Here is a 17,353-nt window from a genome sequence, read left to right as displayed (position 1 = left end):
CTTTATTGAAGTATTGCATTTTTGTAATCAACGGGGCTGCTAGTAACACGACAGCCACAACCTGACCAAATGTCCAATCACCTACAAGATTTTCAGACCCATTGAGGTCGCGTAGTACACGCTATATACCCCAAACACAAGTGACAAGTAACCAGATCATCTGTTCCAAGTTAGACATGAAAAGACAACAAGTTAATACGCAGCGTACCTCGAACAAGACTGAGCCCCATCCGTCGCAACCTAGACATGCAGCTAAGAAGATAGTTAAAAGGGGACGATAGCAAACTGAACGTCTGAGGTTGTGCAGATGTCTCTCTTTACAAGCCCACTCAAAGACGACGCCATTGGATCAGCTGATGACTGTCGACGAAATTTCGTTGCTAGATGTCTTTTCCGAAAACTCACAGAGCGATGGGCATCTTTCGATAAAGGCCCATTTAAACTCTGGTGTGATGAAATCCGACTAGCCAATGTCCTTCTCAGTAAGGACTTGAAAATTGCCGCAGTCGTGGACTGGGAGTTCACATTGCCGCCCTTGTTGAATTCTCCTACGCGCCACCTTGGTGGCTTCTGATTGAAAACCCCGAATACTGGGCTACGGATAGTGGTCTTAAGATATTCCTAAAGGCGATTGATCAATCGCGAGGATGAAGCGATCAGGGAGGGGCAACCAAAAGAAAAGCAGAGACGTCCTAGCCCGATGCGAGAGAGCTGTGAGAGTGAGGATTTCTGGATTGCGTACGCCGCGAGATACAATTTCGCGTTCGATGCGATATCCTGGCGAAAGATCGATAGACCATTTTTTTGGACCAAATACGTGTTTCCTACCGATGCGAGGAATGACTTGAGCATTTAGTGTTCCCTGCCGATGCGAGGAAAGACTTGAGCATTTAAGAGAAAAGTATGGAACAGAGAATAAGCGGAGTGATGTTGGCTGTTTACCGAAAATGGCAAGATAAGCAGAAACAAGATCATAGCGTCATCGACCGAATGCGGAGAGTAAGAGATCCCCAGAATTGTCCATATATCCCTGGAATCAAGTAGAAAATATATGAAATACAAAAAAACTGGATTACATGAATTACCCCGTATTATCAGATTTGATTTCCACCCCGACAGTCTTGGCTCTCTCCGCCCAGTGCCGCCTGAGCCGTCAGCGGAGTTCGTTTTCCTCTTTACCTTTCTTCCACCTTTCATCTTTCTTCACTTACAATCCCATTCTATCCTAGTAAGTCCTTATCTATTTCATCTAATACCTATTACCCTATTTGGTGCCTTGGGATGTCCACCGGTGTTCCTAGACCATTGGACGCGCTACACACCAAATGGGCTATGTGCATTGTACCTGTTCGGATTGATGAGTTTCATATATTTGAATTTCTCTGATTGGTCTTTTTTTACTTATTTGTGTTTCATCATACATGTGGAAAAGAATGCCCCTCGTGATTCTATACCCCATTGACGTCTGTGCCGCTCACTGCCTAAACCATCTACTTTGTACTTCCTTTTATCTCTCACTTCAGCCTTTCTGCCCCCACGAACTCATCGCTGATTTATTCAGTACTTGCAGCCCAATTCCTCCCACTGCCGCCTCGATCGACCGGTCCCTACGTCAGCCTCGCCCCCCTCCGTGTTCGCCCCCGCCCATCACTAAATCACCATCCCGATCCACCAATTCCTCTTGAAGGGATACAATCAAGCTGGCAGGAAATAAGCGCCGCAGTTTTTCTTCGCAGGGTGGGTTACTGAGCAGAATGTTCAGTGGCTCCTCGAGCCCACCTAAAGACAAAGTAGACGCACTCCCAGAAGCCGGGCTCGACACCAATACCTTGGCCCTCCAAACCGATTCAAATTCAATCGGCACCAGTCCCCGTGAGAAGACATTCTCTCCGCCCAGCGCAGGATTTTTCAACCGCCGACAAAGCGAAGAGCAGGGTACCGCTGCCGATAAGAAGCGCAGGAGTAGTACCGTCACCAAGGCGGCCAACTTCTTCAGTAACGCCAAAAGCTCCCTGAGCTTGAACGGTCGGGACAGTTCGGCGATCAGCACCAGTCCGTCGATTGCGGAAAGCCCGCTACAGAAGCTTGGAAAGATGGACCCAGCTCTCATCGTCCCTCAAGGGTCGTTCAACAACTCCGCCGGAGAATCCGCCCCGACGGCTCGATCATCCTTCCGCGTTGGCGTCACCGAAGACCGAAATCGCAAATGTCGCCGGACAATGGAAGATACGCATGCCTATCTCTACAACTTTCTGGGTACCCCTGCCCCGATCGCACCGGAGATCAATGGTGTTAATTCCCCCAAGGCCAGCGCGTCGCAGTCATCAGAGGATTCATCTACCGTGATAGAAACAGACAATGGCTATTTTGCAATTTTCGATGGGCATGCTGGCACGTTTGCCGCAGAGTGGTGTGGAAAGAAGTTACATTTGATTCTCGAGGAAGTCATGCGCAGAAGCCCGAGCACTCCCGTTCCGGAACTCCTCGATCAGACTTTTACCAGTGTGGATCAGCAGTTGGAGAAATTGCCCGTCAAGAACTCTGGGTGTACAGCCGTCACTGCCGTGCTCCGGTGGGAAGATCGTATACCCAACTCACAGTCGGCCACCGGTTCTTCTGCCCTTGGCCCGGCAGCTGTCGCAGCGACGAAAGCGGACACAAATTCAGAGAATATCGAAACCCCAACTCAAGCTACCTCGGGCACCTCTGCTGTCCTGCCGAAATTGCAGGATAAGGCTATTCGGCAACGGGTTTTGTACACAGCCAACGTTGGTGATGCACGCATTGTATTATGTCGTAATGGGAAAGCACTTCGTTTATCCTACGACCATAAGGGCAGTGATGAGAATGAAGGGAGGAGAGTTGCCAACGCTGGCGGATTAATCCTGAACAACCGCGTGAATGGAGTTCTGGCCGTCACCCGTGCCTTGGGCGATGCATACCTGAAAGACCTTGTGACTGGGCATCCCTACACAACAGAAACAGTAATCCAGCCAGATGCTGATGAGTTTATCATCTTGGCCTGCGATGGTGTAAGTTGAGATCCATTCAATGTTGAAGATACAAGATAGCTAATCATACTCCAATAGCTGTGGGACGTCTGCACTGATCAGGAATCAGTCGATCTCATCCGGAATGTTCAAGACGCTCAACATGCGTCAAAAATTCTTGTTGACCATGCACTTGCACGGTTCAGCACCGATAACCTGTCTTGTATGGTGATTCGCCTCGACTCCGACCGCGTGAAGGACGTTGTCAACCACAATACGGAACTGATCGGAGTGGACGGGGATCCACTTACGAAGGTAGCCCGGGGTGTGAGCGAAGCCGATAAAATTGTCGAGAGAGCACAGAAGGGCATCATCTCTTCAGGTCTTGCAGATGATCCGGTAGCGGCAGAGAAGGCCAATGAAGAGACTCTTCAGAGAATGGCTAGCCAAAATCACAAGCAAGAACCCGGACCTGAGATGACAACTAAAGAGAGTAACGACCTTCCCTGTGTGGACATCCTGAGTCCGAATAGGAGCCCGGAAAACCCGTCAGGCTCGACTCAGTGATTTTACGACATGTTATGAAGCCGAATCACCATTCTGATGCTGTGAAAAACGAATCGATAGAACGTGTTGATTTCTTTCTTTTCGTCTACTATCTACCTGGTGCTTCTGGGAGCAATGTACCCGGCCCGGAATATCTTCTGGAGTTTCCCTTTCTGTCGCTTACTTATTACATTGCACATTGGCGTCATGAGGCACACTGGCTGCTCGTTGGCCTCATGTTTCAACGTTCTGTTTATTAGTATATCGGACCTGGCAGTCTTGATGCCTTTCTGTTAGCATAAGTCTTCTATTATTAGGATATTTGGCCTGAATTTGGCCTCCATGAGATTAGGCTCTTTTATTGTTTCACATCCAATGACTGTTTAAACTAAATTGACTGTATTATGTAGAATGACCAGTCGCTTCTTGGTTGCTATGAACTAAATCAATATCTTCCAAGGCTGTTTAGGAATCACCGTAATTAATCGCGGAGGTCTTTTGTGCTTCATATTCTCTTTTACACTGTCCATCTAGAATATGAAGACGATACCATAAAGAGACATAAGAAGCCACACCTAAACAAGACCCTAGAAAAGATGCCAAAAGAAGAGACCACGTAAAGGTGGCCATACCTTCTTGTGATTGATATATCTAAAAGTACAATTTATGAATGCTAGGATAAGCTAGACAGGAAGACAAGAGAGAAAGTACAAAAAGCACCAACCATCAGGCCAAAGCCAGAGGGAAGTGGATATCAACACACAAACAACCCACCTTGCTCTTGAATGAGCAACAGACAGGAGAGAAGACGAACTTCAATGACGCCAAGCGTTTACGCTTGCTCAAACGAACCATCGGCGATGATGTCCTCGCTAGGGACCGGAAGGTCCTCCTGTCCAATGATGTGGTTTCGAGTCCAGCGCAACTGACCGTGCTCAATGTAATCGGGCCAGTTCTTCGCGAACTGCGCATCGTACGTATCCTGCCACAATATCTTGACAGACTTCTCCTTTGGAGTGTTGTGATCCGTACTAATCTCAGCCTGCAGCTGCTCCCCGAGCGATGCAACTTCGCCTGCACGTGCCTCGGCCTGCTCAGCCTCCTTCAGGAGAGCCTCACGTCTGCGCCTACGGGCCTTGACAGTCTTGTATCCAGATTTGGTGCTCTCCGGCACACCCTCCACGATATGGTCGCGGTGCTTCTGCAGAACGAAAGCAATGTCGGCAATCGCGGTGGCCTTCTGGTTCATGAGGGCGTAGGCACGCTCCTTCTTCATCATGATCTGGCCCAGTCTTCCCATGTTTTCCTTATCCCATTGCTTCTGGTCCCGTAGGTCTGCTGGCCGCTTCGAATCGAGATATTCTTTTGTCACGGTGATCATTTCCTTGGGCGGGGACAGCTGGCGCAGCAGAGCGAATTGTCGCAGGTGGTTATAGACGTTCAGTCCGACTTGCGCCTCGTTGAAGTGCACGGAAAAGTATGGCACCCACATATCCTTACGGACCGTGGCGGGAATGGTCTTCTTGCCGTGGTTGACACATTGCTTGATAAGGTTGGTTTTCTAGAGGTCCGACAAGTTAGAAAATTGCGATATGACGGGCTGGAAGGGTACGGCAGCATGGGCAGTTTTGCTAGAGACCGGAGCTTCCAAAGCCATCAGCGGGACAGAAAAATAAACTCACCTCCAAATAGCGGGTCAATGAGTACACGACCTGTTTCGTGCGGATGTTGTTGTACACGAAGATGTTCTTGCCGTGGGTGACAGAGTTCAAGGCCTTCTGTAACCGCCGACCTTCCTTCTCCTGGTACTCTCTGAATGCATTTGATCCCGGTACTCGGGGCTTTCCTTGAATTGGTGTTGTCGGATCAATCGGTGGCCGGCGGATGAATTTCGTGGCCGCAAGTGCTGTTGAATCCAGCACTTTCTGGAAGGACTTTGCGTTGGAGGCCATTGCGGCCGGACCGGGGGCTGCGTACAGTCGATCTGAAAAGAATTAAGGAAGTGAGAGGCGCGGGTTTATTGCATTGGTGGGAAGCGCTAGACGGTGTTGATAGAGAGAGACGGGAGGTCGATTTTTTGACGGGGAACACTGAGGTCTTGGCACTTGCTCTCCGCATCATCTCTTATCAGCTCACTACTCTCTCTCTCGCCAATTCAATTGACTCCAACTGTGTTTTGCCTATTTTCTGTCTTCTTTAATATGAGTGACTTGATCTATTTGTGACGTACTAGTTAATCACCGCGCTTCCCCGCAGCGCTGGCGTTATGGATAAGGACACGGAGCATGATACCGGTGTCCGCAGAGAGCGGCCATGGCTATATGCATGGGTATGTATGGAAAATGGAAAAGAACGCGATGGTACGAGATGCTGACAAGCTATTAGAACCGTAGGCTTCGGCATCTACAGGGAATTTCTATACGCAACTTGGTTGTGACGTCTCCCCCGACTCGAGCTCGCGGCAAGACTATTGATGACGATGATATCCCGAATACCTTAAAGACGCCCTCGAAGATCCTATCGCAGAGCGCAAATAACACCTTGCATCCATCGCGATCCTTCACTGATCTGAAGTCGCATTCAAGTCAACATGACAATGCAAAGGAGCCCGCAATGCATTCGTCGCGTCGCAGAAGTACTCTGTTCTGGAACGACCCCAATCCTCGAACTCGCCAGGTCAAACTAGAAGATATCATCAACAGCCGCATGGCAGATACATTCTTCTCACTTCATTGCGAGGGTCTTAACGAGCCGATCTATATTAGCGAAACGGTTGACCGTGCAAACAATCCGAATTTCCGATCTTTCGATTTGAATCTATGTGGTCCATATGTGTCTCGAATGGATGAATTGACTCTGAGGCTCTGGACAAAGACTGGTGACATGTTTGAGTTTATTCTACTAGTTGAACTACAGCTGCATTTGCGATCACTGCAGTTCTTGGGGAAAACATTGGAGAGCTTCCACCAGCCACTTGCTGCGAACTCGATCCTTTTTCACTTCCCAGACGGTGTGTATTCCAACCTCACTGACCTTCCGCCGGTTGAGACATCGCTCCAAACTACAGGACAGAAGTCCATTGCGGACGGTACCGCCTTGCCATCCTCGTCCTATGATGCTTTGATGAAATTGGCCAATTTGGATGAATGTGTACAAGATGCATTGGCAACCAGGGAAAAATTGGAAGCTCAGATTAGTTCAATTCTACAGCAGAACGAGCGCTCACTGACTGTAGCAAGTGATGCAGCTGCAGCACAGGAAAAGCTTGCTCTTACCAAGCAGTATGTCGCCATGGAGCGCAAACGAGTGCGCGCCGCAGTCAGACGCAAAGAGGAGCTTATTGCTAGTATCAAAGCCCGCAAAGAAGCGATGCAACAAGGCCGTAGTGCTCAGGAAAAGACACGCAGTCATCTTCCCGAGGCTCAGGAGAGGTTGGTTTCCAGCGAGCAATTACTTGACCAAAATGAGGAGGATACCAAGGGCCAACTCCGACGTATTGCTGAAGACCTCCTCACGATCTACCCCATTGAACCCATCCCCGACAAGCCTCTGGCATTCACCATCGCCGGGCTGGCCCTTCCAAATTCGACCTTTGAGGATATCGACCGTGAGGTAGTAGCAGCGGCATTGGGACACACAGCTCACTTGGTCTATCTGCTCTCATTCTATCTGTCGGTGCATCTCCCATACTCGATCAACGCGAACGGGTCAACCTCGTTCATACAAGACCCCATATCTGCATCACTCCCGCAGCGCACCTACCCGCTCTACCCGGTGAGTGTGCAGTACCGATTCGAGTACGCGGTCTTCCTCCTCAACAAAGACATTGAATACATCCTCATCAAACAAGGATTGCGCGTCTTGGATATTCGACACACTCTTCCCAACCTCAAGTACCTCCTTTATGTTCTTACTTCTGGCGACTCGGTTATCCCTGCCCGGAAAGCCGGTGGTGTCCGAGCTCTCATTACTGAGCACTCCACTCCTAATATGTCACGACGTGGTAGCGTGGAGAGTGGTGCATCTGGTGAGCTGGTCCATCCACGTAAAGCTTGGGAGTCAATGTCGCGGTTGAACGTCAACCTTGCTTCACACAGGGTGAAATAGTCCCGACGAGGTTTTGTTTTTCCTAATACAGAGATTTGCACAAGGTTGAATAAGCCGTTTAAGCGAGCATTGTCACCAGTTTTGGGCTGTGGAATCCTTGTTTTTTTTTCTTTGCTCGGCTTCAGTACTGTACATTTCGTGAAAGTTGTAATAAAACATTTGAATGTACGTGAATCAAATGTACATGTATATATATATGTTATGTAGTATCGATATCCCTTCCGTCTTACCCCGCAGAGTTCTCATTATACAACGGAAACTACCGAGTCCAGAGCAAACTCTGACTTCAATTGATATCTTTGACACCTTTAGCTACAGGTACAATATCTATTCTCTTTCTACGTATTTCTGTCTGCTCTAAGGGCTTTTGTCCGTCGGAGTAAAAACACCCCCACCGCCTTTTAAGGCTTATCTCGCTTTCCATCGCTTTGTGTCGGAGCCTTCCCCATCATTATTATCGAAATGGGGGACAATAATAGTGTCTACAGCAAGGCGGAATCGGATGCACACCATCGCCGAGGATATCAGGCCTGTGATCCATGTCGCAAACGCAAGGTCAAATGTGACTTAGGAAGTATGAGCCCATTCCCTTTTATTCTGTGGCTTGACTGATCCAAACAAACCAAAGGTGTCGATAACCCTCGCCCCCCACCCTGTGTTCGATGTCGCCGCGAAAGTAAACGATGTGAATTTTCAGCCACTCGCCGAAAGCGCAAAACCTCCGATGCCGAGGACGATGAAGTGGAGGCAGCAGCGATCCTCCATCGTGACAAGCGAATGATGATTGGGGAGGTGGCCAAGAATGAACCGTTGGAAAGTCCAGTTGATGGCCCGACATTTGCACCTTCCGATCCACCTCCATTTGACCATGAAGCCGTGCGTGCCCAACAGAGATGGTCCGAGGCACCCCCTGCACCTGCACCTACAGCCCAGCGGTACACGCCCAGTGCGCCAATATCACGAGCTCCCACATACCCTGTCAGCGAACGCCCCGCACCTGGCTATGGAGGGCCCCCGATGATGAATCGCACTGCGGTGGAGCTGTTGTCGCCTGCAATTACCAACACCCACGACGCTTTGCATCTTCTCTCTGAGGCTGCGGGTAGGACAGAGGATCTCAACCGCCAGAGCCTCGAGAATCGGTTTGCTGCACGGCAGTCTGTCTCATCTTTCAATTCGGGGCCTTCACCTCTGCCACAAGGCAGCTCGCCTCGAAGCTTGGGTGGGTCCTTTGTGCGGACACCTCGATCAGGAATGTCTATGGGTGGGTCTACATACTACCCGGCTGGTGCTCCAGGGCCGGTAGATCCCCAGATCGCCGACCCCGGCCCTCAAAGGGAAAGCCCGGTCAACAACCCTCCCCCGGAGCCGGCATATCTTGACGCACTCCGAGCCTGGTCACGATTGCGATTCGTCCGTGCCGGCTGGCTTACAGTGGAGGAGGGCATGGACTATGTGGAGTATTACTATGAGCACCTCGCCCCGATGAGCCCTGTTGTAATCCCTGACTTTTCGCATCCCTCTACGCACCGCACATTGCTTACTGATGAGCCGGTGTTGGCGGTTACAATCCTCACCATCGCGTCTAGGCATCTAAAGCCCAAGGGCGATGGTGCTAATACGCGAGCGTTCTATATCCATGACCGTCTCTGGGCATACTTGCGCAGCATGATCGAACGCCTATTCTGGGGCCAAGAGAAATTTGATGCTGGGACATCGGGCATTGGCCGACCTCGATCACTTGACTTGAGTTCACCAATGTCAGGCAAGGGTAGTGCTAGTGGGCAATTGAGGTCGTTAGGCACTGTAGAGGCTATGCTACTTCTTACAGAGTGGCACCCACGAAACCTGCACTTTCCACCGGGCGACGATGAAAACAGTCTTTTGGATACAGACCCCCAGACACACAGTCGGGATTATGACGGCGAGCATACCAGCAAAGGCTCCGAGGGAAGGGTCGCATTTCAAAAATGGCTGGAACCGGCTTGGCGATCGGACCGGATGTCATGGATGCTACTGAGTACGGCGCAAGCTCTGGCTTTCGAGCTTGGCGTCTTCGACCCTAAAGGAGATGCTAAGCCGGCCAATGAGCCGCTATCTGAGCAAACACGGAAACGCCGACTACGGCGTTTGATTCTTGTGTTTATCACGCACAGCAGTGGACGTCTAGGGATTCCTTCTATGCTCCCGTTACCTCAATGGGGGCAGGATATCACGCCGACGTCTGCTGATGCAAATGATGCTGATGCCAATCTTGATCGGATGCAGGATTGTTGGATCAGCATTTCAAAAATTGTCTATCAAGCCAATCATTTACTGTTTGCATCCAGTGATCAAACGATGGATTTGATCAGGACTGGAAGATATCGTGAGAAGATCGACCGCTTTCAACCATATCTACGGGATTTCCAGCAGCAGCTGGACAGTGTGACTCGTAAGTCAATTGGCCGTTGGTTATGGATATGAATGCTAACGGAAAGCAGTCTCACCGGCTATGCGGAGCGTTTTACTGATTGAGCTTGAATACACCCGTAAGTCGACGCAACTGGGTTCGCTGAAGGATAACGGCTAATATAGAACCAGGTCTCTATATCAATTCCCTCGCTCTACAAGCGGTCGTTGATCGGTGGACTACTATGTCCAATGAGTCCGCTCAGGGTCAGAATCAGACCCAGAATGGCCAACCAGGATCTGGGCCGGCTAATAGCAGCCAAAGCTGGTTCCAAACGTTGAATGAGCTCTATCGTGTCAATGAGCATTATATCCAGGAAGTCATCGATTCCTCGCGCAAAATCCTGCAGACAGTATTGGAAGGTCTCGTCCCCGAAGGTCGTCTCAGACACGCACCCATTCGAACGTTTTTCCGAATCTTGTCTGGAATGATATTTATCTTGAAGGTATGGTCTCTGCCGGAAGCCATGGCAAGCACAATACTAATTTCAGCCACAGACCTTCACACTGGGTGCCAGAGAAGACGATGTGCGAGTCTCTCTAGACCTGCAGGACCGGACGGTGGAGGCACTGCGCAATTATGTTGTGGATGACGTGCACCTCAGTAATACGGTAGCCCGGCTTCTCGAGCTTCTCACGAGCAGCATCCGAACGCGCTTTTTGCGCTTTGCACCACACGACCGGGTTGCAGACGGAGAAGGACATGATCGCACCTCAGTCCCAGGCTCCCGGCCTCATTCACCATCGCGTGAGAACTTATCAGCTCGTCGTGACGGCCCGAATGCTTCCTGGTCCGCTAACCAGGGTCATGATACGACGTCAGGCGGGTCTGGCCTAGGATATGTGGATACCCCTGGCGCCGGGATGGTGTCAGGACACGACCCACTGGCGAACATTCCTGCTCAGCCGATTAACTCGTCCAATCTCAACGTATCCTTCATGCCGCCTCCGCCGTCTGTGTATCACAATTACTATGACTCGAACTCGACATTCTCTGCCAATGATATGGACAGGTCATCGCCTAACCATGTTGCATCATCACAGGGTATGGGCGATAGCCACCACCACTCTACCTCCGGCGCGCTTCCGGATTGGTTTGCTCTGCCACTTGATCAATTCTTCAATAGCTCCACCGCAGTTGTTGACCAGGGTCTTGGTGGTACTGGACCCATGCTCGGCGAGTTTGACATGCTCGAGGTACTCCTCAACGAGGGGTATGACGGAAACGCCAATGGCGATAGTGAGACTGGGGCTGGGCTGTCGTCCCAGTACCTGTGACGAAAATAATGATTATTACGAATAATTGGTTTGTATTCTTTTAGTCTTACGTTTTGATTTTGGAGTTTTGGAGTCTAGCTCATGATCTGTACCCCCTTTCCCGTGATGCTTGAAATTATATACCCCTGCATCCGCTTGACGTTTCTTATTTCTCGGTTGTATACATGATTTGCCGTAATTTGCTTGGAACTGATTCTTGGAAAGGCTTAACTCTTCTGGCGCCATTGCAGCTAGTTTACTCAGTATTGCGAATCGCTACTATCCGGCGGTGTCCGTCGGCATGATATTAAATTGCGGGGTCTCTTGTTTCATGCAGAAGTGCTTTGTACTCCGTACTGACCTTTCACATGCTATCCGTCTTGGACCGCGGAGGTTGAAGCTTTCGGGTGGCTGGTGGCTTTGGCTGGTTTGTACGAGTGACGATATCGTGGTTTAAGGAACAATGTTAATATAGTAAAGGTTGCCATACCTGCTTACTGTGTCTACTTGATACGAGATGAACAAGTATGAGAGACCTCGGGAGTCTCTTCACTGTAAGCAACAATGCAATTGATGGCAAGTTGTTAGGTTTTGCTTAGTATTCCACTCTCAATTGTCTTTGCCAATTAGGATCTGATGTTTTAACCCGGGGCTGCTTACTGCCGATCACACAACGAACTGATCAGCATATCGACGGCCGCTAGATCCTTCGAAGGCTTCAACGTGGGCGATAAGAGCCGCTATTTGGCCTTCCTCCGTGAAGGGTCGTATCGTCTGACAGCGTCTGTGGACTCGATCTTCTTGGTGGGGGATTGGTGGAGTATGCAATGCAGGAACGGATGCCCGTCGGAGATTATACCTATTCTCGTTTCTATTGAGTGCGCAATAGAGTCAAAAATGCCGGTGAGACCCTTTTTGAGAAAGGTTAATCCCAAATGATTCACCAACAAGAATTGTCTCTAAATTACCCAACCGGAGCGATGTGACCTTGGCGCTTTTGAGTAGGTGATTGGCCGACGTGGAGATAACGGGTGAAGATCTTCAGGGCTCTTACTAGTCTCGATGGTCTAGTCACTTCATGTAGCGTGACTGGCAGGACAAAAGATATAGTGTGCAATCGACTCGGTATCGGCTAACCCAATAGCAGCCTATTGTCCTCTCATCCAAGCATGGCCAAGGATGGCCAAGTATGGCCAAGTATGGCGATCGACCTGCCTTCGTCCAATGAGTACCATGATGCAGTCTCCTAAGACAACGCCTTGTCTTGGCCGGAGTTCTCCGTACTGCACCTTAGATTGCTTGTTACGACTAAGCTCCCTGGGCATGTGCTTGTGTCGTGTTCTTTACATCTCCCGCTCTCGTGCGTTGGCGGGGCTAATCCCCTCATATCCAATCGGTACCAACTGGCTTCTTGAAACCCTGTCAATATGTCAATCTCGGCTTGACCCCCTCAATCACTTGCTTGGCGGACTCCGTCGCGCTATCCTGGATGGCCGATGGCGTCCGTAACTATCTCGAAGTTTCCACTCGACCCGACTGCATATTGCTGGATCGTCATGTTTCCTTCCTAGAAGAGCATTATCACCTTCTCCTGGATGTTGCGATAGACAGCCCAGTTGATGTCTTCTACTCTCGGACGCCGGCGGATGGCTTCTATCACAAAAGCTATAAAGGAGGTCTTGCCTCCAGCTGTTTATGGAATCCATCCTCTTCTGTATCCTCATTCACTCTATTAGATCAATCCATTGTTCTATAGAACCACCATCACTATGGTTGTCTTCAGCAAAGTTACCGTTGCTCTCGCTTGCTTTTCGGCCGTTGCCTCAGCTGCAGCTGTGCCAGTGAAGAGTCCCCGTAAGGGCTTCAGTGTGAAGCAGGTGAACAAGACTCCTACCGGCACTAGGACTGTCAACTTGCCTGGCATTTACGCCAATGCACTGGCCAAGTATGGTGCTACTGTCCCGGCCCACGTTCACGCTGCTGCCACGAGCGGCTCTGCCATTACCACCCCCGAGGATGGCGACGTTGAGTACCTCACTCCAGTCACCATTGGTGACTCTACCTTGAACTTGGACTTCGACACTGGTTCTGCTGATCTGTAAGTTGGCAAAGATAACATGCCCGGTTAGAGCAACAACTGACTGTTCATATAGCTGGGTCTTCTCTAGCGACCTCGCCAGTTCGGCGCAGAGCGGCCACGACATCTACGACGTTAGCGCCAGCGGCACTAAGCTGTCTGGTGCTACCTGGTCGATTTCATACGGTGATGGTAGCTCTGCCAGTGGTGATGTCTACAAGGACACTGTCTCCGTTGGCGGAGTCAAGGCTACTGGCCAAGCCGTTGAGGCTGCCAAGAAGATCAGCTCCCAGTTCTTGCAGGACAAGAACAATGATGGCCTGCTGGGTCTGGCTTTCAGCTCCATCAACACCGTCAGCCCCACACCCCAGAAGACCTTCTTCGACACCGTCAAGTCCGACCTTGACTCGCCGCTGTTCGCTGTGACTCTCAAGCACAGCGAACCTGGCACCTATGACTTTGGCTTTATTGACGAGGAGAAGTTCACCGGAAAGGTGGTCTACGCCGATGTTGACGACTCCGAGGGCTGGTGGACTTTCACCGCCGACAGCTACACCGTCGGCACTGGCTCTGCTGGTCCTTCTATCACAGGCATTGCTGGTGAGTTGCATATTTCCGTCTGTGGATATCCATGTTTTGTTCAGCACTGACCTCTCGAATCATATAGACACTGGAACCACCCTCCTCCTGGTCGATGACTCTGTTGTCTCGGCCTACTACAAGAAGGTGACCGGCGCCAAGGACAACACCTCTGCTGGTGGTTATGTCTTCCCTTGTGACGCTGATCTGCCTGACTTCACCGTGACCATTAATGGCTACGACGCCGTTGTCCCCGGTAAGCACATCAACTACGCTCCCGTCACTACCGGTAGCTCCTCCTGCTTCGGTGGTATCCAGAGCAACTCTGGCATCGGTTTCTCCATCTTCGGTGACATCTTCCTCAAGAGCCAATACGTCGTTTTCGACTCCGAGGGACCTCAGATTGGTTTCGCCGCTCAGGCATAAATCTCTTGATGAGACCCATGGAGAATCAGCGATTCCATGTGATGAATGTTATACAGCGAAGAGCGATGTGATACATGGATGATAAATATGCTGGACTTGGATCAGTTGACATGATAAATTTTGGCCCTTGCCTCAGCTGAGCTTATACATACCAATATAATGGACATATGATGGTGACACCATAAGAGTAAAAAAAAAGTACTATAGAGTCTTAGAGCCGAGCAAGAAATGTGGCGATTAGGAATTTGTGGAGGAGCCAAGAGCCTGCGTACGGCCTGCGGATCTTCGACTCCAGATTTCTACTTTAATCCCTCTGTAGATATTATCTCCTTATAATCGATTTTGAAAAAAAAAGCAAATATATTCTTGGGACTCCAATCTCTCACCGCCGTCATTCCTCCCTTTCGACCTTCGGACAACGTCTGTACTCAAGAAATGGAAGTCTAAACGGTCTGTGACACGGGCGCATCGGTGGAAATTGCGCGGTATATGAACTGTCCCAGAGACGGCGATTCGAGGCCGTTCATATCGAGTCCGATCATGGAAAATGACTTCCACTTGATTCCCCGCCAGATTTGGGCGAATCCAACACCGACTTCGACGAAGATCTATTCCCCCGGTTGTACGCCTGTCGTCTTGCCCAGTAATGGTATGCCCCCTTTCCTCTTAGGCTGAGATCGGAGACTCGAGTGTAGAACCGTGTCTAATCGGCTTTTATAGGACTCGTATATCTCAACAAGTCATTTGCTATTACCCTCAGTGAAAACGCCGTCTTCGAACCTACCTGCACAGGCTCCCCGACCGACGAGGTTCACATCTCCGCCGTCCTCGATACCCGCGATCCCTTCTATTCCTCCATTACCCCACAGCTATATGCCATCGGCTGTGCTACCGTCGTTAGCTATCTACTCGTCATAATCCTTCTCATCACACCGCGCACATTCTACGTAGGCGGTCCCGGCGGCGGTGGCGCCAATTTCCTCGGTCGCCATGGGATGATTAGCGGCTCGTATAGCGGGAACTCGTCGGTGGTCGGAGTTGGCGGACGACCATGGCTACAGAAAGTGGCTGCGATCTTGGTTGCGATCTCACTTACGATCGCCACGGTCGATTCCTTCAAAGTTGCTGAGCGGCAGTATAACTATGGGTTTTCCGACGCGGAGGCGCTTTCCCAGGAGGTTATTGACGGGATGGAAATTCGCATCGTGCGCGTCATATCGAGCACGTTTCTGTGGCTTGCGCAGGTGCAGACGTTGATTCGATTGTTTCCGCGACACAAGGAGAAAGTCATGATCAAATGGGCTGGCTTTGCGTTGATTGTGCTGGATACGACTTTTAGTATTTTGGATAATTTTTGGGCCAGGAACTCTTCGTCACGACCCAGGCTATACGAGGATGCCATTCCGGCTTTGAGCTACTTGTTCGAGTTGTCGCTTAATCTTCTCTATGCCGCTTGGGTGGTTTTCTACTCGATATCGAAGCACCGATACGCATTTTTCCACCCCAAGATGCGGAATATCTGCTTAGTGGCTCTTCTCTCGCTGTGCGCCATTTTGATCCCCGTTGTCTTTTTTGTTTTGGATATTGCCAAGCCAGAAATTGCTGGCTGGGGTACCTATATTCGATGGGTAGGGTCTGCCGCGGCCAGTGTGGTGGTTTGGGAGTGGGTGGAACGCATCGAAGCGCTAGAGCGAGATGAAACCAAAGACGGGATTCTCGGGCGAGAGGTTTTCGACGGCGATGAAATGCTTGAAGTCACTCCATCTGAGGAAGTTGACTGGCCACGTTTCTCGGCCCAAGGCCCCGACCAAGGCGGCAATGGCGCATCGTCTGGATGGGGCGGCGTGATGGGCTTAGCCCATCGACCTCTACGAGCCCGGGCTGGATTGCCCCGTGGCAACCGAAAGAAAGGTGCCGGAGCACCACCATACAACCAAGCCGCTGCGTCTGCGCCGCGGGGCCCACAAGATAACCGGCCCACTCCACCCCCAGTGACGACCACACCGATTAGCCGTGCTGATACTACCAGTGCAGCAAGCACAGTGTACAATGTCCGATATCATTCAGTGGCTAGCCCTACGCCTCCCGCCGCAATGCCAAATATGCATGAGGAGGAGGAATTGGAGGAAGCCAAGGAACTGGAAGGCAGGGAACCACATACTGCCGATCCAAATGGCCATACTCTGTCTGCTCAAAATACCCGAGAGCACTCGCCGCAGATTGTCCCCGCCGATCCGCGATGGCATGTTCTCCTGCATCCATTTAAGAGACGACGTGCATCTCTGCCGAAAGAAGTGGCATCTGCACAAGCCGGAGAAGAGTCTTCAGAACACAGACCCTCTGCTGCAGCGCAAGAGGCCGCAGAAACAAATGCTGCCCGATCTCGAGCCGACCACTTCTTTTCTCTTCATCGAAAAGCTCGACTGGGCACTGGACCACACAACCCCGATGGTTCATTACCAGTCACCGTTATCCCAGCACGTCGCCGCGGTCAGCACACATGGTCACCACAAAACCGACTACTGGAGGACACTCGACCACCGGGGGAGAGCCGACCGATAGAACCTCAACATCACGAGCCGCCCTCTAACCGACCCAATTTACCTGTGCGGGTGATTCCTTCTCAACCACAAGCGTCTGCCCCATGGACGGAGGCAGACGTAGAGCGGGGAGGCGGGGATTACGTCCTCCACTATGACCCAGAAGCTGCGGCGCTGATTAACGAGGACGTTAGCCATTTAGATCGTGTCACGAATTACCGTCAAAGCTGGACAGATACGACCTGCTCGGAAGATAGAAATGATGTGTCAGCGGAACATGAGCTATCTCAAGCCGAGCACGGACCTAACGAAGGCCGGAACTCGACATAAAACACGCCACGCTCGGGTGTGCGATGCAGATCTGGGAAGCTGAGCCCCTG

At 50.8% G+C, this 17,353-nt stretch overlaps 7 protein-coding genes across 7 annotated transcripts; 6 read left to right on the top strand and 1 right to left on the bottom strand.

The window, feature by feature from the left end:
* Window positions 1-307: 307 nt before the first annotated feature.
* N7447_009747 (uncharacterized protein) lies at window positions 308-574 on the top strand (the record flags this gene model as incomplete). Its single annotated transcript, XM_057234009.1, has 1 exon — window positions 308-574. One exon carries the CDS (start codon window positions 308-310, stop codon window positions 572-574), a length of 267 nt encoding a protein of 88 aa, XP_057081293.1.
* Window positions 575-1,754: 1,180 nt separating this feature from the next.
* On the top strand, window positions 1,755-3,557 carry ptcG (type 2C protein phosphatase PTC1; the record flags this gene model as incomplete). Its single annotated transcript, XM_057234008.1, has 2 exons — window positions 1,755-3,032; window positions 3,090-3,557. The coding sequence occupies 2 exons, from the start codon at window positions 1,755-1,757 to the stop codon at window positions 3,555-3,557; spliced, it is 1,746 nt and encodes a 581-aa protein (XP_057081292.1).
* An 811-nt stretch (window positions 3,558-4,368) lies between these two features.
* On the bottom strand, window positions 4,369-5,488 carry N7447_009745 (mitochondrial 54S ribosomal protein mL67; the record flags this gene model as incomplete). Its single annotated transcript, XM_057234007.1, has 2 exons — window positions 4,369-5,097; window positions 5,219-5,488. 2 exons carry the CDS (start codon window positions 5,486-5,488, stop codon window positions 4,369-4,371), a joined length of 999 nt encoding a protein of 332 aa, XP_057081291.1.
* Window positions 5,489-5,802: 314 nt separating this feature from the next.
* N7447_009744 (putative UV radiation resistance protein (UVRAG)) lies at window positions 5,803-7,643 on the top strand (the record flags this gene model as incomplete). Its single annotated transcript, XM_057234006.1, has 2 exons — window positions 5,803-5,865; window positions 5,922-7,643. The coding sequence occupies 2 exons, from the start codon at window positions 5,803-5,805 to the stop codon at window positions 7,641-7,643; spliced, it is 1,785 nt and encodes a 594-aa protein (XP_057081290.1).
* A 462-nt stretch (window positions 7,644-8,105) lies between these two features.
* N7447_009743 (Zn(II)2Cys6 transcription factor domain-containing protein) lies at window positions 8,106-11,372 on the top strand (the record flags this gene model as incomplete). The annotated part of the gene is made up of 5 exons (XM_057234005.1): window positions 8,106-8,217; window positions 8,272-10,077; window positions 10,127-10,174; window positions 10,227-10,540; window positions 10,593-11,372. 5 exons carry the CDS (start codon window positions 8,106-8,108, stop codon window positions 11,370-11,372), a joined length of 3,060 nt encoding a protein of 1,019 aa, XP_057081289.1.
* A 1,748-nt stretch (window positions 11,373-13,120) lies between these two features.
* On the top strand, window positions 13,121-14,433 carry N7447_009742 (pepsin-like aspartic protease; the record flags this gene model as incomplete). Its single annotated transcript, XM_057234004.1, has 3 exons — window positions 13,121-13,449; window positions 13,505-14,028; window positions 14,096-14,433. The coding sequence occupies 3 exons, from the start codon at window positions 13,121-13,123 to the stop codon at window positions 14,431-14,433; spliced, it is 1,191 nt and encodes a 396-aa protein (XP_057081288.1).
* A 540-nt stretch (window positions 14,434-14,973) lies between these two features.
* N7447_009741 (PalH/RIM21 family protein) lies at window positions 14,974-17,303 on the top strand (the record flags this gene model as incomplete). The annotated part of the gene is made up of 2 exons (XM_057234003.1): window positions 14,974-15,082; window positions 15,154-17,303. The coding sequence occupies 2 exons, from the start codon at window positions 14,974-14,976 to the stop codon at window positions 17,301-17,303; spliced, it is 2,259 nt and encodes a 752-aa protein (XP_057081287.1).
* Window positions 17,304-17,353: the final 50 nt, after the last annotated feature.

The sequence above is a fragment of the Penicillium robsamsonii genome, assembly GCF_028829455.1.
Source record: "Penicillium robsamsonii strain IBT 29466 chromosome Unknown utg000006l_segment0_segment0, whole genome shotgun sequence".
NCBI lineage: Eukaryota > Fungi > Ascomycota > Eurotiomycetes > Eurotiales > Aspergillaceae > Penicillium > Penicillium robsamsonii.
Note: the sequence above shows the minus strand (reverse complement) of the source record. Positions and strands in the feature narration are given on the sequence as shown.